Source organism: Hyla sarda, chromosome 4, assembly GCF_029499605.1.
Source record: "Hyla sarda isolate aHylSar1 chromosome 4, aHylSar1.hap1, whole genome shotgun sequence".
Taxonomy (NCBI): Eukaryota; Metazoa; Chordata; class Amphibia; order Anura; family Hylidae; genus Hyla; species Hyla sarda.
In genome coordinates this window covers 283,043,463-283,063,407 of record NC_079192.1, presented here as the reverse complement: position 1 = coordinate 283,063,407, position 19,945 = coordinate 283,043,463, and the positions used below count along the sequence as shown (strand labels likewise).

At 41.8% G+C, this 19,945-nt stretch overlaps 1 protein-coding gene across 1 annotated transcript in view; it reads left to right on the top strand.

The window, feature by feature from the left end:
• Positions 1 to 18,762: 18,762 nt before the first annotated feature.
• Positions 18,763 to 19,945, top strand: part of NTS (neurotensin) — a 33,209-nt gene continuing 32,026 nt past the window's right edge. The window contains exon 1 of the mRNA XM_056574411.1: positions 18,763 to 18,953. Within this exon, the coding sequence (XP_056430386.1) occupies positions 18,881 to 18,953 (73 nt within the window). The 5' untranslated portion in view covers positions 18,763 to 18,880. The remainder of the gene's footprint in view (positions 18,954 to 19,945) is intronic.

Here is a 19,945-nt window from a genome sequence, read left to right as displayed (position 1 = left end):
GTTGAAATACAACCCGATGACAGGTGTGGTGCTGTTTTTGTGAGAATTACAGTGACTCTGTTTCTGTCTTTTTTTTATTTTTTGTTTATTCCCGGATAACCCTTTTTAAGGTGTTATGTCTGATGATCCCAGTGTCCTGCTTGGGAAATACACTGGAGCTTCTGAATTACGGAAATAAAAACTGGATCGGAATTATTTTATAAATTGAATCCTATTTGTATCATTTGAATCCCTGATTAGAACTGACAGTTCATTCATTTCTAAAATGAATGTAATACCCATTTCAAGGCATTAAAGGGGTTCTCCACTGCCCTGCCTTCCGGAGCTCCGCTCGCAGTGTCCGGAAGTTTATTACTCCGAACGCTGTGTGCAGGCTTCCGTGTTTGAGGCTGCCCCCTCTTGACATCACGCCCGCCCCCTTGTGACATCACGCCCACCCCCTCGTGAAGTCATGCTCACTCCTCAATGGAAGTCTATGGGAAGGGGGCGTGACAGTGGTCGCGCCCCCTTCCCATAGACTTTCGTTGAGGGGGCGGGCGTGATGTCACGAGGGGGCGAGCGTGACGTCACAAGGGTGCTGCCTCGAACACGGAAGCCCGCACACAGCATTCGGAGTAATAAACTTCCGGACGCTGCGAGCGGAGCTCTGGAAGGCAGGGCAGTGGAGAACCCCTTTAATGGAAGTTATGCTTCCATAGTTAAAATAGCATAGTTAAAATACATTTTTTTTTGTTTCATTGTTCTGTTAACAAAAGTTATTCATACTTTGCACAGTTAAAGGGCTATTCCCATCTCTCTAACCTTGCCTCTATGTGTAGAGTAATCAGCATAAACAAGTCTACAATTAGCTTAATTTATCAAGTTTTTTTGGTTTTGTAGATATCACTTGTTATCTCTTTTTCTTGTTGACAACTGGTTGCCGGGATGGCCGTCCACCAGCACTGCTTTAGAAGCAGTGGTGACATCAGTGTTTAGCGTGGCCTAAGGAGCTCCTGTGCATCCATCAGGCTTCCTCCTCCCGGCCCGTTTATCATGTCTTACAGTTGCAGGCATAATGTTTTAGCTTAGTAGGTGTCAGACACAGAAGTAAATGACCTGCCACTGACCCAGTCCATCCACCAGCAATTCTAGAAGTGTGAGCAGATAACAGCAATAGAGAGAGGTAATCAACCAGATGGGAATAGCCCTTTAAGGTGGGAATAGCCCTATGTGTCTGGTCAATTGATGCACATTTGTGGTTTGGGCTGTCTGTGATTTGTGATGTGTCCACTGCATGTGAGAAATGAATTTCACTGGTGAAGATGCCTTTCTGCGCTGATCTTTTTAGTTACTGTGTCAATTTTGAACAATCTTTAATGTTTGTGAAGATGTCTGCTGCAGATATGTGTAGATGTTACAGCTCTTTGGTACTCTAGCTCACAGTCAAAATGACAGAAACTACTGCAGGAGGATTTGCAAGGGGGTAACAATAGTGTAATGCAAACTAGGAACTCCATTTTACAATAAAAAAAAAAAAGTAATCTGTAACATGACACTTGGAGAAGTGTATCCAGGAGAGTTGCTCCTGGCTTAGCAGACAGTCTAGCACTGGTCCATCCAGAATCTAAGAAGTGATCCAGTGAAACGCAGAAAAGAGCCTTGTTCAGCTTTTTCCTTGATTAAGAACATATCTCTTTTGTGGCAAAAAAAATGTAGAAAACTATCCTCACAGGGGGGCTGGAACTAGGTTCAAGAAAGGCTTTGTCTCAGACAGGACTAGTGACAATGTGGCCTATATGTAGTACATATGCCTGATCTTAGGAGTACCTAGGCTCACTACTTTAATCTCCTCAGGAAGAATAACACAGTTGAGGAGCAAGATGTGCACTAGGCTGGGCCAAGCTAGGACTCACTAGGAAAGGTCCACTGCCAGAGGAGTAACTTGTAGCTTTAAGGTCCCAGTCTAAAATCTTTGACAGGACTCCTTGTCTACTGTGCAGCATTTATTATACTAGTGTTTTTTTATGAGGCAAATATGCTTTTGGGCCCCCTTAGGCATCAGGGCCCTGGTGCGACTGCTTCCTCTGCATCCCATATACGTCTCATTCCACCTCTATTTCCCAGGAGTGGAGAGCAAACTTGGAACAGGCTCCTGTATTCATTGGTTAGGAGTCTTATGTGACTAAATACTTAGCAATGCAATGTAAGACGCATTAACACCTTTAACCCTCTGCATGCTGCATACCTCAGTGAATACTTAGACTTGCGATGCAAAACAGAAAAGGCATTACAAATGTAGAAAATACTCATTGCTTGACCATATAATACTTGAGAAACATACTTTGAATCCATAAAACCTATTGGACGTCCACCACCTGACTACTTTAATGGGTAGCAGCTGGAGGTGCTGGACTGGGCAACTACATCTTCAGTATTCAAGTCTGAAATCATTTCTGTTTTGGCACAGATAACTGGCTAAATGAGTTGCTCATGTAGAATTATTTATAGCAACCCTGCATACTGTGGCTGGACCAATGGATTGCATCAGTTTTTTGTACCAATTGAGTTTCTCCCCTTATCTCTTATAGTGTAAGCTCTTAAAGGAGTACTCTGGGATAAGTATACCTATCCCCTTACCTAAGGATAGGGGATAAGTTTCAGATTGTGGGGGTCCGACTGCTGGGGCCCCCCGTGATCTCCCATATGGGGCCCCTGCAGTCAGTGGCCAGGGGGTGTGTCTGACCACTGCATTACAAGGCAGCCGACACGCCTCCTTAATACATCTCTATAGGAGAGCCGGAGCACTGCATTCGGCAGTCTCTGCCTCTGCCATAGAAAAGTGTTGAGGGGGCAATGGCGGCCACCGCATCATCCGGGGGTTGAAACGCGCTATTTCGGCAAAGAGCCGAAGACCCTGTACGGGAGATCGCAGGGGGCCCCCAGCGGTCGGACCCCCAATGATCTGAAACGTTTCCCCTATCCTTAGGATGGGGAATAAGTTTCATATGCCAAAGTTCTCCCTCCCTTAAGAGAGTTGTTTATTTTCTGTTTGTATTGTTAGTAGATTATTTGTTTCATTAGCTGTCATATGGTATTTTAAAGGGGTACTCCGTCACTTAGACATCTTCTCTATTCAAAGGATAGGGGATAAGATTCCTGATCGCGGGGGTCCCGCCGCTGGGGACCCCCATGATCTTGCATGCCGCACCCCATTAAAATCAGTCCCCGGTTCTGATTACTGTCGATCACGGGGTCGGAGCATTTTGACATCACAACTCCGCCCCCGTGTGATGTCACGCTCCGCCCCCTCAATGCAATCTTATGGGAGGGGGCATGGCAGCTGTCCCATAGGCTTGCATTGAGGGGGCAGAGCGTGACATCACATGGGGGGCGGAGCTGTGATGTCACAATGCTCTGACTCCGTGATTGACAGTAATCAGACCTGGAGTGAACACACTCCGGGGATTGATTTTAACGGGGTGCGGCGTGCAAGATCATGGGGGTCCCCAGTGGTGGGACCCCCGCGATCAGGCATCTTATCCCCTATCCTTTGGATAGGGGATAAGTTGTCTAAGCGCAGGAGTACCCCTTTAACTACTCTCTATTGTGGAAACCTTAGCACAATACATTGATGTCACTATCATAAATCCCCCACCATAAGTCTAATTTAACTCAAGAAATGTTTAAGGGGTTAACCACCATAAGGTGCTTTTAGTATGTACCTGTCAGACAGTAATGGACATGCTTAGGAAGGATCTGTGCTTATCTTGGGGCTAAATGGCTATATTGTGAGATTATCATAATGCTGAAGCTATCTTTTAGTAAACTGGCTATTTCTTGCTTAAGCTCCCTCAAACTACAAGTCTCATAATTCCTTAATAAAGAAATTGGGGCTCAAGGTCGATGAATATTGGATAGATAAATTTATTAAATGATTATTCAACAAAATGGTAAAAAAATACAAATAGTGGTATGTGACCTACAGGACCCTTGTAGGTCAGCTGTACCACAGATAATATTTATAAAAAATAATTAAATATAAATATAATTAAAAGTCAGTATAATTGAATGAAATATAAAATATACATTTATAAAATAACCACAATAGAATATCACAATGAAAATATAAATTATAAAATATAGGTGACCTGAAACAAAATTGTTTAGATCCAATAATAAATAATAATCCAGGTAGGGAGTTAACTGTCTCTTTAGAGATATGTGATAGCAGCGCTGGTGGTGTCAAAAAATGTATCCCGTTTGTGTTAGTTGGTTACAATGTCATATATGTCCGTAATGACTCTTCATTGATGTATGTGTCGAACCTGGCTCCTATAGCAAGGAGCCTGCTGCAGGAGACTCGGCGGTCTCACAGTGAAGTAGCAGTGGGCGGTGGACACAGATTGTGGATGCCAGAGTGAGCAAATAGTCAAAATAGAGTATATTACCAGTATATGCAGGTCTCATGAGGTCCCGGCTCCCTGGGCGGGGAGCGTGCTGCTAGAGATTCAGCCGTCTCAGGTATGCAGCGGTAGTGGTGGGCTCACTTGTAGCGGACTGCAGCGCTTCTTTTGTAGATGATTGGATGGACAGGCTGTGTCCTCGTGGCAGGGATTGCACCCTTGTCCAATAAGGTTGGGAGTGCTGTATCCTAATAAAACAGACTTGTCTAGCTGCTGAGGAAAGGTCCTATGGGGGACCTGAAATGGGTCCAGCCACAGCCATAACCACAAGTACCACAATACCAAGTCTCTTTTATTAGGATACAGCGCTCCCAACCTTATTGGACAAGGGGCAGTTTCTTTAATATTGTATGCTCTGTTGGACACCGTGGGTATAGGTCTCATTTGGGTAGCTCAGGTCGCAGGTAATTAGTGTGGTAAGAGCCTCTCCAATCTTTCAACTTTGCATAATTCCTTGTTTGTAAGTGTGAGGTCACCTTCCTCCTTCCCAGCCACCCCAACCATTGAAACACACTTGTGATCCTTTCAATGCAATAGACCAGTGTTTTCTGACCAGGGAGCCTCCAGCTGTTGCAAAACTACAATTCACTGCAGAGTGATCTTCTTCCCACCCAACAGTTGCTCCACCAATATAAGCAAAGACAGGCTCCCTATGAACACCTGACTAGTGATGCAATGTCTCGGTCTGCACTGCAACCTGGGAAAATCACAGTCATTTTGTATGCAGTTAAAAATAAACATTCTGGCAAAAATCAAAGAAGAACCTCCATGAATCACAGGTACAGATGCTAAATTATGGACTACACAAACTTAGCCCCTGTAGAACAGTCAAATACAAAAAAATAAATAAATCCCGGAATACCCCTTTAATGTATGCAATCTTTTTTATTCAGTGCATCATTGTTTTATCTTTTTGATACTGTTATTTAAATGTAATTTTAAAATATTAAAGTTCATCGATTACATCAAATATTTGGGCAGAGTAAATTTAAATGTAATAAAATGTTTTGCCACACTTTGCCGTAGTAACTTAATTAAGTTGCTCACCAGCTACAATGTGTCTTATTTAGTTTCATACTACTTTATGCATCTTTTATAGCATCGAAGTCATCTGATAAAAAATTTATTTTCTTTGACTTATTGATGATTTTATTTACCTCTCACAAGAGACATAGATAAGTGGAAGCAAAAATATCCTAATACTATTTTTTTCCTTCACAGTCAATGTGTAGTACATTGAACTTGTGCATGTCCATCTCACGAGATATTGATATTCTTAGTGCCCTCTAATAGTCACCATTAATATAGCATTTTTACAACCTTAAATGGGCATTATAGTGGTAAAAACTTATCCCCTATCCACAGAATAGGTATGATCACAAGAATGGGGCCCAATCTTTTTTTATTATTATAATATTCGTATACCCTTTTAAAGCGCTTATAGCGCTTGAAACGCGTTACTTGTTCCTTCCTTGTCCTATGGATTAAACCTGATTTTATCTGCATTGAGCTGGATCCGATCTCCTTCATTTTCTGCTTTTAAAGGGAATGTTACATTTGTTTAGATATGATATTCTTTTATAAAAAAAAATATATTTTTGGAATTTTTTCTGTGATTTTGTCAGGAAATATAAAATAATAAATAATAATTTATCATATTTTCCACTGTTCACCAGCAGAGGAAGCTAACATGACGATGTGAAGAAGGCAAGCAGGGCCTGGCTGGGAGGTAAAAGCAGCCCTAAAACATAAACCCTACCAGCCCATGTACTATATAACCTCTCAACCAATCTTGCAGAAAAATTGTTGTGCTCAATGCACTGCATATATTGCATCTTCCCCTACTCTTACATCATCTATAAAAACACATAAACACATGGTCAGAGCCAGGCGTACCTTCATTCTTCAGTCATGCATATGTGTATACAAGCACCAATGTAATTAATCTTTCCTTAATACAGTGCCATACAGTGGCACTGTCCAGTTCTATATAGGCTCTGTAGACCATAAAAGTACTTACAGGTATGTCTGTTGACTCACAGGTGAAATCTGTCTTCTCCATCCATTCCAGGCCCCCAAGCTGTAATAATGCCCCCTTACATAGGTCCACCCCTTAATATTGCCCCCTTTGCACCAACATCCCCCCATTAAGTCGGTAGACCCTTCAAATTAAGTAGGTCATTATTATTGTAAGTAGGCAGACCAACAATATTAGGTATTAAAGTAGACTCCTATATTTAGGGAACAAAGACTGACTAATAGATAAGTGAGTTAAGCTCCTATATTAGATATTTAGGCAGAGCCCCCATTTTAGGTAAGGAGTCTTCATATTTAGTTATTAAATAACCCTCATAGGTAGGTAGATCTCCCATGTTAAGTAAGTTAATACCTCCCACATAAAATACATACATTGGAAAGCCCCCTTTATAGGCATATATTAGGCAGGCAGGTAATCCCCCTCCATATTAGATAGATAGGTTGATCCCCCCCCCGCCCTACATTCTAGATAGATAGATAGGCTCATCCTTTTCCTTGCCCGCCGACATATTAGATGGATAGGCTGATTCCCTTGCTCCATATTAGGTAGGTAAATAGGCTAACTCCCCCTCCTCCCTCTTCAATATTAGATAGGTAGGTATGCCCTTAAAAGGGTACTCCTCCCCTAGACATCTTATCCCCTATCCAAAGGAAGACAAGAAGATGTCTGATTGTGGGGGTCTCGCTGCTGGGGACCCCCACAATCTCGGCTGCAACACCCCAGATATTGCAAATGACTGGCGATTCCGGATGGGGGATCGAAATGTCACAGTCATGCCCCGCTTGTGATGTCATGGTCACTTTAGAATGGGGCATGATGGCCATCAGGGGGCGTGGCCGTAACGTCATGAGCGGGGCACGACTGTGATGTCACAAGCCTCCAGAGCTGCACCCGATGCTCTAAATGAATGCTGGGTGCAGCAGGGGGATCGCGGGGGTCCCAGCAATAGGATACCAGTTATCAGCCATCAGATAAGATGTCTAGGGGCGGAGTACTCCTTTAATCCTTATTGCAGTAACTTGAAAGAAAAAAAATTTCTTCCATGACCATTAAGGAACCCGTCAGTCTGGTCATCATCATGCCGCCTACGCCAAGATGCAGACATCCTTTGTGGCCTCAAGTAGGTCCAGGCCAAAGTGCTTAGTTAGTGGTGGGCCAGGAAGTTTAAAACTGCTACCTCGGGGACACACACAGAATGGAACTGTACTGTATAAGCTCCTAACTGCACAGAGGTTGCTGCACACAAGATCCTGATACTGTCAGGACCCTGTGTGCTAGTGAGGGGGTGGGTGGCCTTACAGCGAGGTGGCCCACTGTCTGCAGAAAGATCCAGGCAAGCAGTGCCAGGTGGCCAAACATTATGTTTGTGGTTAAAGAGGTTATCCAATATAACAAAACTTATCCCCTATCCTCAGGATAGAGGATAAGTTTCAGAATGCGGTTGGTCTGACCACTGGGACCCCCAGCAATCTCCCGCTCGGTGTCAGGCCCCCTTCATGAATGGAGGCATGTCGACCACTGCAGCAAGCTGTGGCCAACAGGCACTCTCCATGTATCTCTATGAGAGAGCCAGAGTTACAGTATAGCGCACCTTGCTCTGAACAGGTTTTCTGCTCAAGGGCAGAAGGTGCCCCAGATTTGTCCCATCTCCTGCTCCTATGCTGGGCTGTGCCTAGAAAGCCATTCTTTCACTTTACATCAAATTTACAAATAGTCTTGTTTAGTGTACTTGGTTGTTTTTGGTGGCAATTAGCACCAAAATCTGTAGGAAAACCATTAGTAAAAACAAAGCACACACCCCTTTTAGGGTTTATGAGCTGCTTTGTTGGTCTCAGTGTAAAATCAGGAAAAATTTAGCCTGAAACACAATAGAATTGTTGGCTTTCAGTTACATACAGTAAATCTGGGCCAACTGTTTTGGAGCCAGACACTGAGATATAAATAAAAATAAATAAATAAAAAAAAACTGCCCCAGTTGGCCTTTTCATGTAAACAAAAATTTTAAAAAAATCCAAAGATCCTTGACATAGTCCTCAAATCCAACATAGTCCTCTGGGTACTAGTGTCTGAAAAAAAAGTTTGTAAATATAGGATGCTCTTGTCTGCTGTGCTAGTGACAACAGCTAGCACATGCAGTTGGAATTGCAGGAGGGGACAGAACTTGCCACTGTTTAATTTAGCAAGTCCAGGTACAGCCCAGCAGTCAATAAAAACATCCTGTAGCAACTGCCACTAGCGCGGTAGAGAAGAGTCCCCAGAAAGTGCTGGAAGGCTGTGTTCCCACATTACATAAAAAAAAAAAAGGCATGTTAAAAACGCTATTTACCTAACACTTGCCCCACTCTGCTCCAGACTGTGTCCTTGCTGGTATCTTATGCACTGAAGCCTCTAGTGACCATCAAGTGATTCCAAGAGACTTCAATACATATGAAGATGCTAGGATACCATAAGAGGAGTGAGTGGTAAATCCCATTTTCACAGGTGGTCTACTCCTGTATGTAATGCCCCAACAGGTGTGGACCCACTGTGCCACTTACCAGTTTGGCATAGGGCCAAGCTTGGGAGCGGAGTCTAAGTGTTCCCTTGGTTTTCACCCTTTATCCTGCTCCAGGATGTGGAATCTAATCTGAATAACTGAATAGCTCAGGTGCAGTTAGATGGAACAAGGTTGTTGGCAGAGAGAGGCATAGTCAAACAGTCTAAGATCATACACTGGAGAGGCAAAACAGAATGCGGGAACACAGCAGATAATACCTTCGCTTACAAAAAATACATTATTGCTCAGACAAGGAAAGGAGGGCAGAGCTCCCATAAATAGGTGATGCCAGTAAGGGAATAGAGGGGGAGAAAAATCAGAGGTGCGCATGGATCCTAAAAGAGACAGACCTTGTGCACTAGACATTGTCGCCACCTGAGAGTGCAGAGGGAACAGTCCAGAGTCTGTAGTGAGGAGGAGGAGCTGTGTGTGCAGTTCGAGCAAGGTAGGTAGCGGAATTTGATTCATGTTGGTGGCTGCCAACCACCAGCATTACACTCTATTTCTGTATAGATCACTCTTTACACTCTGGCCCTTAAGGAGTTAAGTGGCAATGTGCATCACCACTTAACTCCTGAATGCTCAGTCCAGCATGTAGAAGTAACAGTAAGTAGCGATCTACACAGATTGTTGCTTAATGTCTGGCCCCAAAAGAATAATGCACAGATGCACAGCATCACCATTTAATGGGGTATTTACATCTCAACTATTGTACCTAATCTTGTAGAACAAATCAAGTTAAATGTTTTGGCAAATGCACTCATTTAACAAACTTACCTCCTTCTCCAGATATTCCTTCTCCTTTCCTCCCCTTGGAGAATAAATAGTTAGTTGAGATAGGAACACCCCTCATTTAACTCCTTCCTGGCTGACTAAGCAGGGGGTATACAATATGTGCTATATAGCCATGGAGTCAGTTTGGAAGCGGAAGGCACTCCAAACTTGGTGCACCATCTTGAGCAGGAAACCCTGTTTGGAGCAGGGACTACAGAACAGGAAGTTTAGGCTCCTGTATAGTAAACAGTAGTAGTGTATGGCTGGCAGATGTAAATTGTAATGACATGCATCATCACTTAACTACTTACACTCCTTGTTTATGGAAGCCACAGATGTTGGTTGTGATCACAGTGGCATCTTCCTGAATTCACTAAAATGTTGTAAATGTTCCTTTTGTAAATGTAGGCTGTGTTTGCGCATACCTAGTCCACAGTCCATGTGGCAGTAACATAAGTAATTGAGGTAGGAGCCGTCTTAATTCTCTTATGTCCTGTATGTGCTGTATAGCATTTGTGTAGGTGTCGCCAAATGACACCCTACACATATGATAGTAGCCCCTATGGAAATCATATTAATTAAGCAGTAAATAGATATGGAAAAAAAATAATTGTACAAATAAAGTCCTCTAGCTTAATAACATGATTTTTAATAAGAAAAACTAACAAAAATAAATTGGTGACACTTTCCCTTTGACACCTATTATTACCATTATTAGCCAACATTGTTCACAGCAGTGTAATTGTAATACCATACATTGGAATCTGTCTAAGGAAGACAGTTAACCCAAGTGTGTTTCTGAAGCACGCGGAGAGACTGGAGTATTCTAAGGAAACACATGGAATAAACACATAAATCTTGTGAAAAACATAAACTATTTTGAAACTTGATTTGAAAGCATGAAAAGGAAATCTAAAATATGCAGATGGAGCAGATGTCCTTTATTCTTCAAGCTCTTGACTACACCCATAGAATCAATGTTTCACTTTCTTAAAATATGAAACAGAAATAAATCAGAAGTGAATTTGCATTCATTAGCCAATAATTGGAATAATCCATATAAACAGAGATAAATCACAACCCAGTCTATATCGAACCATCCTGAATTCCAAATTCTGCATCACAGACAACAGCCAGTGTTTAGCATATAGTTACAAACACACTTAGGGAGAGATTTATCAAAACCTGTCCAGAGGAAAAGTTGCTGAGTTGCCCATAGCAACCAATCGGATTGCTTCTTTCCTTTTTCAGAGGTCCCTTTAAAAATGGAAGAAGCAAGCTTATTGGTTACTATGGGCAACTGAGCAACTTTTCCTCTGGACAGGTTTTGACAAATCTCCCCCATAACGTCTAATACCTATAAGACATTTTTATGTTTAATCTTTCAAATCCTTTTTTTCCCTTGTATTTATTTCATGTTGTTTATAACAACAAGATTTTGTAATACTATTTGGTCCCTGCGGGCCGGTAGGGCTTACAATACAATGTCTCCTTGTCACACATGTGAGTTTATTTCATGGGAGACCAATTAACCTACATTTTTTGACTGTAGTAGTGCCTGCCGAAAGCTTCACATGGAACAAGGATGACAACCAGGGGAGTAGCTAGAAACACGGGGGCCCTGGTGCGAAAAATTGCCCTTGGCCCCCCTACCACCTGACAACCCGCTTCCCCAATCCCGGATGACCCCTTACTCGGCATCACAAAGATATCAGTGACTACAGCACTGATGAGACACAGTCAGGAGAATACACAATGATATAAGTGACTAACAGGCAGGGCCAGACAGACAAAAGAGGCATTTAAGAAGAAGCAACCCATTTTTCTGGTGGAGGTCCAACTACTGGGACCCCACCAATCACCCAATCACCTTGGTTCCACTTGCTTTCCAGCTGTTATAAAGCTATAACTCCCATCATGTCTGGAGAGCCTCAGGCATTATAGGAGTTGTATTTTTGCATCAGCTGGAGAGCAACAGATTTGGGTACAGCATCGCCCATCATCACTGCAGAACTTACAAGTGACTCCAGCTGATGGGACAGTCAGGAGAATACACAATGATTTCACTGACCTGAGTGACGTCTTCTCTGTTGTCTTTTCTTTTCTTCTTTATCTTGTCCATACGTCAGGACTTCTTCCAGCTCCATCTTCTCTGCAGAGTCTGACACCCGGACATCATTCTCCTCACTTTGTCAGTAGATCCTCATCCTCTGTATGAAGACAATAATCATTATTATTCTGCTAAATACTGTACCCCCTGAATATAATGCTGCCACACCCTGTATCCCCTGAATATAAAACTACCATCCACTGTAGCTTCTGCATATAATAATGCCACCTACTGTTACATAGTTACATAGTTAGTATGGTTGAAAAAAGACATACGTCCATCAAGTCCAACCAGGGAATTGAAGGGAAGGGTGTAAGGGGATAAGGGAAAGGGATGTAGTTTTATAATTCTGCATAAGCATTAATGTTATTTTGTTCCAGGAATGTATCTTACCCTGTTTTAAAGCTGTTAATTGTTCCTGCTGTGACCAGTTCCTGAGGTAGACCGTTCCATAAATTCACAGTCCTCACGGTAAAGAAGGCGTGTCGCCCCTTTAGACTAAACCTTTTCTTCTCCAGACGGAGGGAGTGCCCCCTCGTCCTTTGCGGGGGTTTAGCCTGGAACAGATTTTCTCCATATTTTTTGTATGGGCCATTTATATACTTATATACGTTTATCATATCCCCCCTTAAACGTCTCTTCTCAAGACTAAACAATTATAACTCCTTTAATCGCTCCTCATAGCTAAGATGTTCCATGCCCCATATTAGTTTAGTCGCACGTCTCTGCACCCTTTCCAACTCCGCAGTGTCCCTTTTATGAACAGGCGACCAAAACTGAACAGCATATTCCAGGTGAGGCCGTACCAATGCTTTATAAAGGGGGAGTATTATGTCCCTGTCCCTTGAGTCCATGCCTCTTTTTATACCTGACAATATCCTGCCGGCTTGGAAGCAGCAGCCTGACATTGCATGCTATTCTGTAGTCTGTGATCTACAAGTACTCCCAGATCCTTCTCTACCAGTGACTCTGCCAGTTTAATCCCCCCTAAGACATACGACGCATGCAGGTTATTAGTACCCAGATGCATAACTTTACGTTTATCCACATTGAACCTCATTTGCCAAGTGGATGCCCAGACACTTAGTCTATCCAAGTCATCTTGTAACTTATGTACATCCTCTATAGACTGTACCGTGCTACAAAGCTTGGTGTCATCTGCAAAGATAGAAACAGAGCTGTTAATGCCATCCTCTATATCATTGATAAATAAATTAAACAGCAGCGGGCCCAGTACTGAACCTTGGGGTACACCACTAATAACCGGGGACCAATCAGAATACGAATAATTGACCACCACTCTCTGGGTACGATCCATGAGCCAGTGTTCATTCCAGTTACAAACTAAAGTTTCCAAGCCCAAGGACATTAACTTACCTGTCAGACGTCAGTGAGGGACAGTATCAAACGCTTTGGCAAAATCCAGAAACACTATATCCACAGCCATTCCTCTGTCAAGGCTTCTACTCACCTCTTCATAAAAGCAAATTAGATTGGTTTGACAACTTCTATCCTTAGTAAACCCATGCTGGCTATCACTTATAATACTATTATCCCCTATGTATTCCTGTATGTAATCCCTTATAAGTCCTTCAAACAATTTATCCACAATGCACGTTAGACTTACCGGTCTATAATTGCCTGGCGAAGACCTAGAGCCCTTCTTGAAGATTGGTACCACATTCGCCTTGCGCCAGTCCCTTGGCACAATACCAGACACCAGAGAATCTCTAAATATCATGAACAGGGGTACAGATATTACTGAACTTACCTCTCTAAGAACTCTTGGGTGTAGTCCATCCGGCCCTGGAGATTTGCTTACATTTACTTTACTTAACTTACCTTGTACCATCTCTACATTAAGCCAGTTCAGTACATTACATGATGTGTTACCAGTACTGACCTGGCCAATGTCAGCTCCTTTTTCCATGGTGTATACAGAACTAAAGAACCCATTCAGTAGCTCTGCCTTCTCTTGATCGCCCGTGACAACCTCCCCATTATCATTATTAAGGGGTCCTACATGTTCTGTCCATGGTTTTTTTGTATTTATATATCTAAAAAAATATTTAGGATTAGTTTTGCTTTCTTTGGCCACCTGTCTCTCGTTTTGCATTTTTGCTGTTTTTATTACATTTTTACAGATTTTATTAAGCTCTTTGTACTGTTTAAATGTTATCGCTGACCCATCAGATTTGAATTTTTGGAAAGCTATTTTTTTGTTGTTTATTGCTCTTTTAACATCATTTGTCAGCCATGTAGGATTTAGTTTTAATCGTTTATATTTGTTCCCCTTTGGTATATATTTAGCTGTATAGTTATTTAGAGTTGATTTAAAGATGTCCCATTTCCCTTCAGTATCAGTATTTGAGAACACCTCCCCCCAGTCTATGTCCTGTAGTGCAGCTCTCAGCCCAGGGAAATTTGCCTTTTTAAAGTTATATGTTTTTGCCTTCCCCGCCTGTCTTTGTTTTCTACATTTTAAGTCAAAAGTAACTATATTGTGGTCGCTATTACCAAGGTTTTCCCGCACAGTTACATTACCAACCAGCTCTGCGTTGTGGGAAAAGATCAGATCCAACAAGGCATCACTTCTTGTTGGGTCCTCCACAAACTGGCCCATAAAATTATCCTGCAATAAATTTAGGAATTTTCTCCCCTTTGTAGTTTTAGCCAGCCCCCGGCCCCAATCTATATCTGGATAGTTAAAATCTCCCATTATTACCACTGTACCTGCCCGGGCGGCCCTCTCTATTTGCTTATACAGCCGACCTTCTATCTCTTCAGTGATATTAGGGGGTCTGTAGATTACACCAAATATAATTTTTTCAGTATTTCCCTCCTTTTGTAATTCTACCCACAGTGATTCCACCTCCTCAAAATCATCACACACTATGGCATCGTTCACTCTGACTTTCATACCACTTCTTACATACAGACAGACTCCACCACCTTTTCTGTTCATTCTATCCTTGCGAAACAATGTAAACCCCTGCAAATTGACAGCCCAGTCATGCGAGGAGTCCAGCCATGTCTCAGTGACCCCAACTATATCAATATGTTCCTCCAGTATCAAGGCCTCAAGCTCCCCCATTTTATTTGCTAGGCTTCTGGCATTTGTGAACATGCACTTCATATTTCCATTAAGTTTTACACATATAGTCTCACTAATGAGATACTGTACTTCCTAAATATAATACTGCCTCCTACTGTACCCACTAAATATAATACTGCCACATCCTGTATCCCCTGAATATAAAACTACCATCCACTGTAGCTCCTGCATATAATACTGCCACCCACTGTACCCCTGAATATAATACTGCCACCTACTGTACCCCCTGAATATAATACTGTCTCCTACTGTACCCCTAAATATAATACTGCCACATACAGTACATACAGTACATACATACTAGAGATGAGCGAACTTATAGTAAATTCAATTCGTCACAAACTTCACGGATCGGCAGTTGATGACTTATCCTGCATAAATTAGTTCAGCTTTCAGGTGCTCCCGTGGGCTGGAAAAGGTGGATACAGTCCTAGGAGACTCTTTCCTAGGACTGTATCCACCTTTTCCAGCCCATGGGAGCACCTGAAAGCTGAACTAATTTATGCAGGATAAGTCATCAACTGCCGAGCCGAGAAGTTCGTAACGAATCGAATTTACTGTAAGTTCGCTCATCTCTAATATACACACATCATACATACACACGCCACCTCCGCCCCCACACACATGCATAATACATACATTCACACACATAATACATACACATCATGCATACACATATCATACATACACCCGCCACCTCCAGATCCCCCCGCATAATATATCTCTACACATCATCCATACATACAACTTGTTTACACAAATTCTATGATCACCTCATGAACAAACAGATTCCATTATTAAGGATGGATGAACGTGTGCAGCCCACAAATCCCCCCCCCCCCCAGGACCACGGATTCAATAACTGCCCACCCCCTCTTCTCCGGACCACAAATTCAATAACCCTCTCCACTCAAAACCCCACCCCCGCTCCTCCGGTCTACAAATTAAATTCCGCCTCCATGCCCATCAACTCCCCCCACCCCCGCTCCCGCACCTCTTGACAACAAATTCACCCCTTTGCTGCCGCTCCCCCGCCTCCTCACCTGCGGGCGCCATGAAGATCAGCACTGAGGCCTGTTGGTTATCGTGGCTATGGGGCCCGGTCACAATGGCAACCTTTGCAACCTCTATAGCTACGCCACTGATGACCACCATGTAGATGTGGCTCTAGTCAGGACTAGAATACTAGTGCTGCAATACAACTTTGCTACCATCCCTTTCTGCTTACCTTTATGGTATGATGTTACTGGCTTTACCAGGTTCCAGGCTAACAATCCAGCAGGCGACTGTTGCTACCCACTAACAGCAGATGAATCTTCCACTAGTGCTTATGCTCATGTCCCTCAAAAAGTCCTGCTGGTTAGACATAGCTGCCTATTTTAAGGAGAATCATCCTGATATGCATTGTCAATTGACTGCATTTAATCCTTGTCTTTATTTTTGTCTTCTGGTTGACCCTGACCATGGTCTTGCTCCTGGATATTGTCCCTGCCATTTGGTTGTTCATCTAGTACCTGTCGTTCTAGTCTTTTCTCTTACCCTTGGTTCTATTCTTTACTTCACTTCTGGCTCGTTCTCCAGGCTGTAGAATTCCTGACTGCTCTTCTGGTGATAGCCTTTGGTTCCAATCCTGACTATGCAACAAAAATTATAGTATTTCTGCTGCAATTCCATAGTCATTTTGAGAACTGCAATCTGGCAATCTTAGTGCAGCAAAATCCACACCTTTTTGCTTGGTGTAGGTGAGGACCAGGGGATCCCAAGGGGCATGTTCACATGGACAAAACTATTGTGCTTTTTGAGGTGACAACTACACATTTTTCTGCTGCAAAAACCTTGCTTTTTTATACTTGAAAACCACCTCCCATTGATTTCAGTGGGTACCTTGGGAAAAAAGTGTGTTTTTCTGGGGCTTTTTTCTCCAATGACATAGAGGTGACATATCACTTAAAATTAAACACTGCAGACTAGCTAGCACCTAATGGATTAAAACTTTGAGAATCTACATGTCTGGTGAGTGATCATAGCAAGTAATAATTGGATTTCAGACTTAGCTAGCATGATTCCAGCTGCTGTCCTAAGCACCTCTAGGTTAACAATTGCTAAACAATTGAAATCAAGTGATAAACTTTGAAAAAAATAGCAGAACAGTCTGGATGACTGATGCATTTAGGAGCAAAATACTATACTAAAGTACTTAAGAAATATTATTATTATTATTATTATTATTATTATTATTATTATTACAAAGACCTGAACTATACAGTAGTTGTTTCTACATATTACTAGAAGTAACATTTAAAGGTTGCTGTGTGAAATGTCCCCAACTTATGAGCTCACACTAGAGAGGTCCTACTAGTTATGATGGTGCTTTGGTAGAATTTCTTTTTTTTTTTTTTTAAATCAACTGGTGCCAGAACGTTATACATATTTGTAAATTATTTCCAGTTAAAAATGCCTTCCAGTACTTATCAGCTGCTGTATTCTACAGAGACATTTGTGTAGTTCTTTACAATCACACAATCCCTGACCACAGTGGTCTCTGCTGCCACCTCTGTTTGTGTTTGGAACTGCCCAGAGCAGAAGAGGCTTGCTAGGGGGTTTGGTTCTACTCTAGACAGTTCCTGATACAGAGGTGTCAGCAGAGTGCACTGTTGAAATAACTATACAACTTCCTCAGTAGCATACAGCAGCTGATAAGTACTGCAAGGATTAAGATTTTTTTAATAGAAGTAATTGACAAATCTGTTTAACCTTCTGGCACCAGTTAATTTGAAACATCTGTTTTCCACTTGTTTTTTTTTTTTTACTAGAGTACCTCTTAAACACATAAAAAGTGATCCCCCCCCCCCCCCACTATTACATCTATACCCCTTAAAGGTCCATTTTCAACCTTCCAAGACAGAGTTATCTTAGAAGAAACTGCCTGATCGGCCAATCTCTGAGGTGGGATACCTCTGTGGTCAGTGACTGGCTGAGTCATTTCTGATTTGGAAGCAGGAAGAAGAAGTGACAAGTGATGGACTGGATGATGTCCTACTGGGAGCTGCAAACATTTCATGTGCCCAGACAACCTCTTTAAAAGGTGTCTGAAGCATGCTGGGATGTGCAAACATTAGTGACATACTGTATCCTGGGGATAGACCATACATGTCTGTGATGGAAATATTCCTTAAAGTGAACTCCATTGGCTTACTGTAATTGAAAGATTGCTTATTGACGATTCAAAATAGTTGAATTTTTATTGTATTTCCTACAAACTCTGTTGTTCTAAATCAATCCAAGCTGAGAGCAGGTGTTATCCGAAGATTGTCTTTCAGCAGATTGTGAGGGAGCGCTGCCTCCATGAATGTCACCAACTTCTTTTCATTATGTGCACATGTGAGCAGTCAGCAGCAAAAGATAACTCTTTATATAGCACGCATCTGATGACTTCTTTTCCTTATTGATAAGGTGGCAAATGATTACAGTAAAATGATTGCAAAATCAATGCATCATAAAATGTCCCTCATAAAGAAAACTCAGAATAACATAACTTTTACACCCAATGAGAAATCCCAGAACGTCATTGACTCACGTCCTCAACCGGAAAACTCTACTATTACCAATGTGCGTCATATTATTCTCATTTAGAGGATGATATATGGAGTAGCAAAACCTGAGAGAGGAGGGTTGGGGTTGTCTTCAAAATGCTCTCCTGTAGATTTGTGACATCATCTCACTGCTTATATAGTTGGGGAGGGTCCAGCATTCCCATTATGGTACAGAGACACAGAGCAGTCTAGTCAGCACAGAAGAGAGAGAAGATTTAAGAGTATCACTCGCATTTCAGCTATTGAATGGACTTAAGTTCCTAAGCTATTCAATGATGACTGGACTACGAATACAGATGGTGTGTCTGATGCTCCTTGCTTTCAGCTGCTGTGGGATGTGCACAGGTAATATATTGTCTTGCTACTCGTGCTTGTTACTGTGTTAATGTGAAATAGGACATTTGTTATGCTTTTCTTACACGTGTTTCTAGAGATGCATATAAGAGAATGATTTTGTTTCCTTTTTGTATTGTTATGATTTTTCTGTTTTCAAAACAGATATTTGCCATGAAAGATTATATTCACAACCAACACTAAATTGTACTTAAAGACTGCTATCTGTACAGTGCAGATAGGACTTTGTCCTTCTGTTAATCTTTGTGTTTTTGTGCTCAGTCTGCCACTTGTCTTGTGTATTCTATGAAAATTGTGTAAATAGAATTTGATTGTTGTAGATGTTGTTGTTGCTGCTACGTTTGTTTTTTGATCACATATATGCAGCACGAGTCCAATGACTTCTTCCAGGAAAAATCATTGACAGAGACAAAAGTCATATATTATTCTTTAATCTGAAATAAACAAACAAAAACTAACTTAAAAATAAGGCAGCCAGACAATTATTTCACAAACAATCAGAACTTTTGTCTTTAAATCCTTGGTTCTGATCACATGGGTTTTGACATAGTTAAATTATTTTGGTGCAATACCTTTAAAAGTACTGTTTTAGAAGAGTATTGTTTAAGGTTATGACAATAAGCAACTAGTTAAATGAAAACGGGTCTGGCAAGTTATCTGATAGACTTTCTATACAGTACAGTAGGTCCAAAGTGGTTATTTTGTTAGGGGCACTGGTCAATCACATTATCAATAAGAGTCCAATCAGCCAAAATAGGAAAGGGTTCATGATGCCGACCTGGAGGTATTCGAGCAGAAAGCGTACTGTACATTTTTTATATGTCCACAAAATAGAAGCATAAGTCTTATGTCAAGGTCACACAGTCTATTTTCTGACAGCAGTTTACAATTTTATGAAGTAATGAGATACTCATATAGCATAACAACAAAGTAAATGAAAACTGCACATTCCCTGAACAGCACAGGCTACTCTGCAGTCAAGG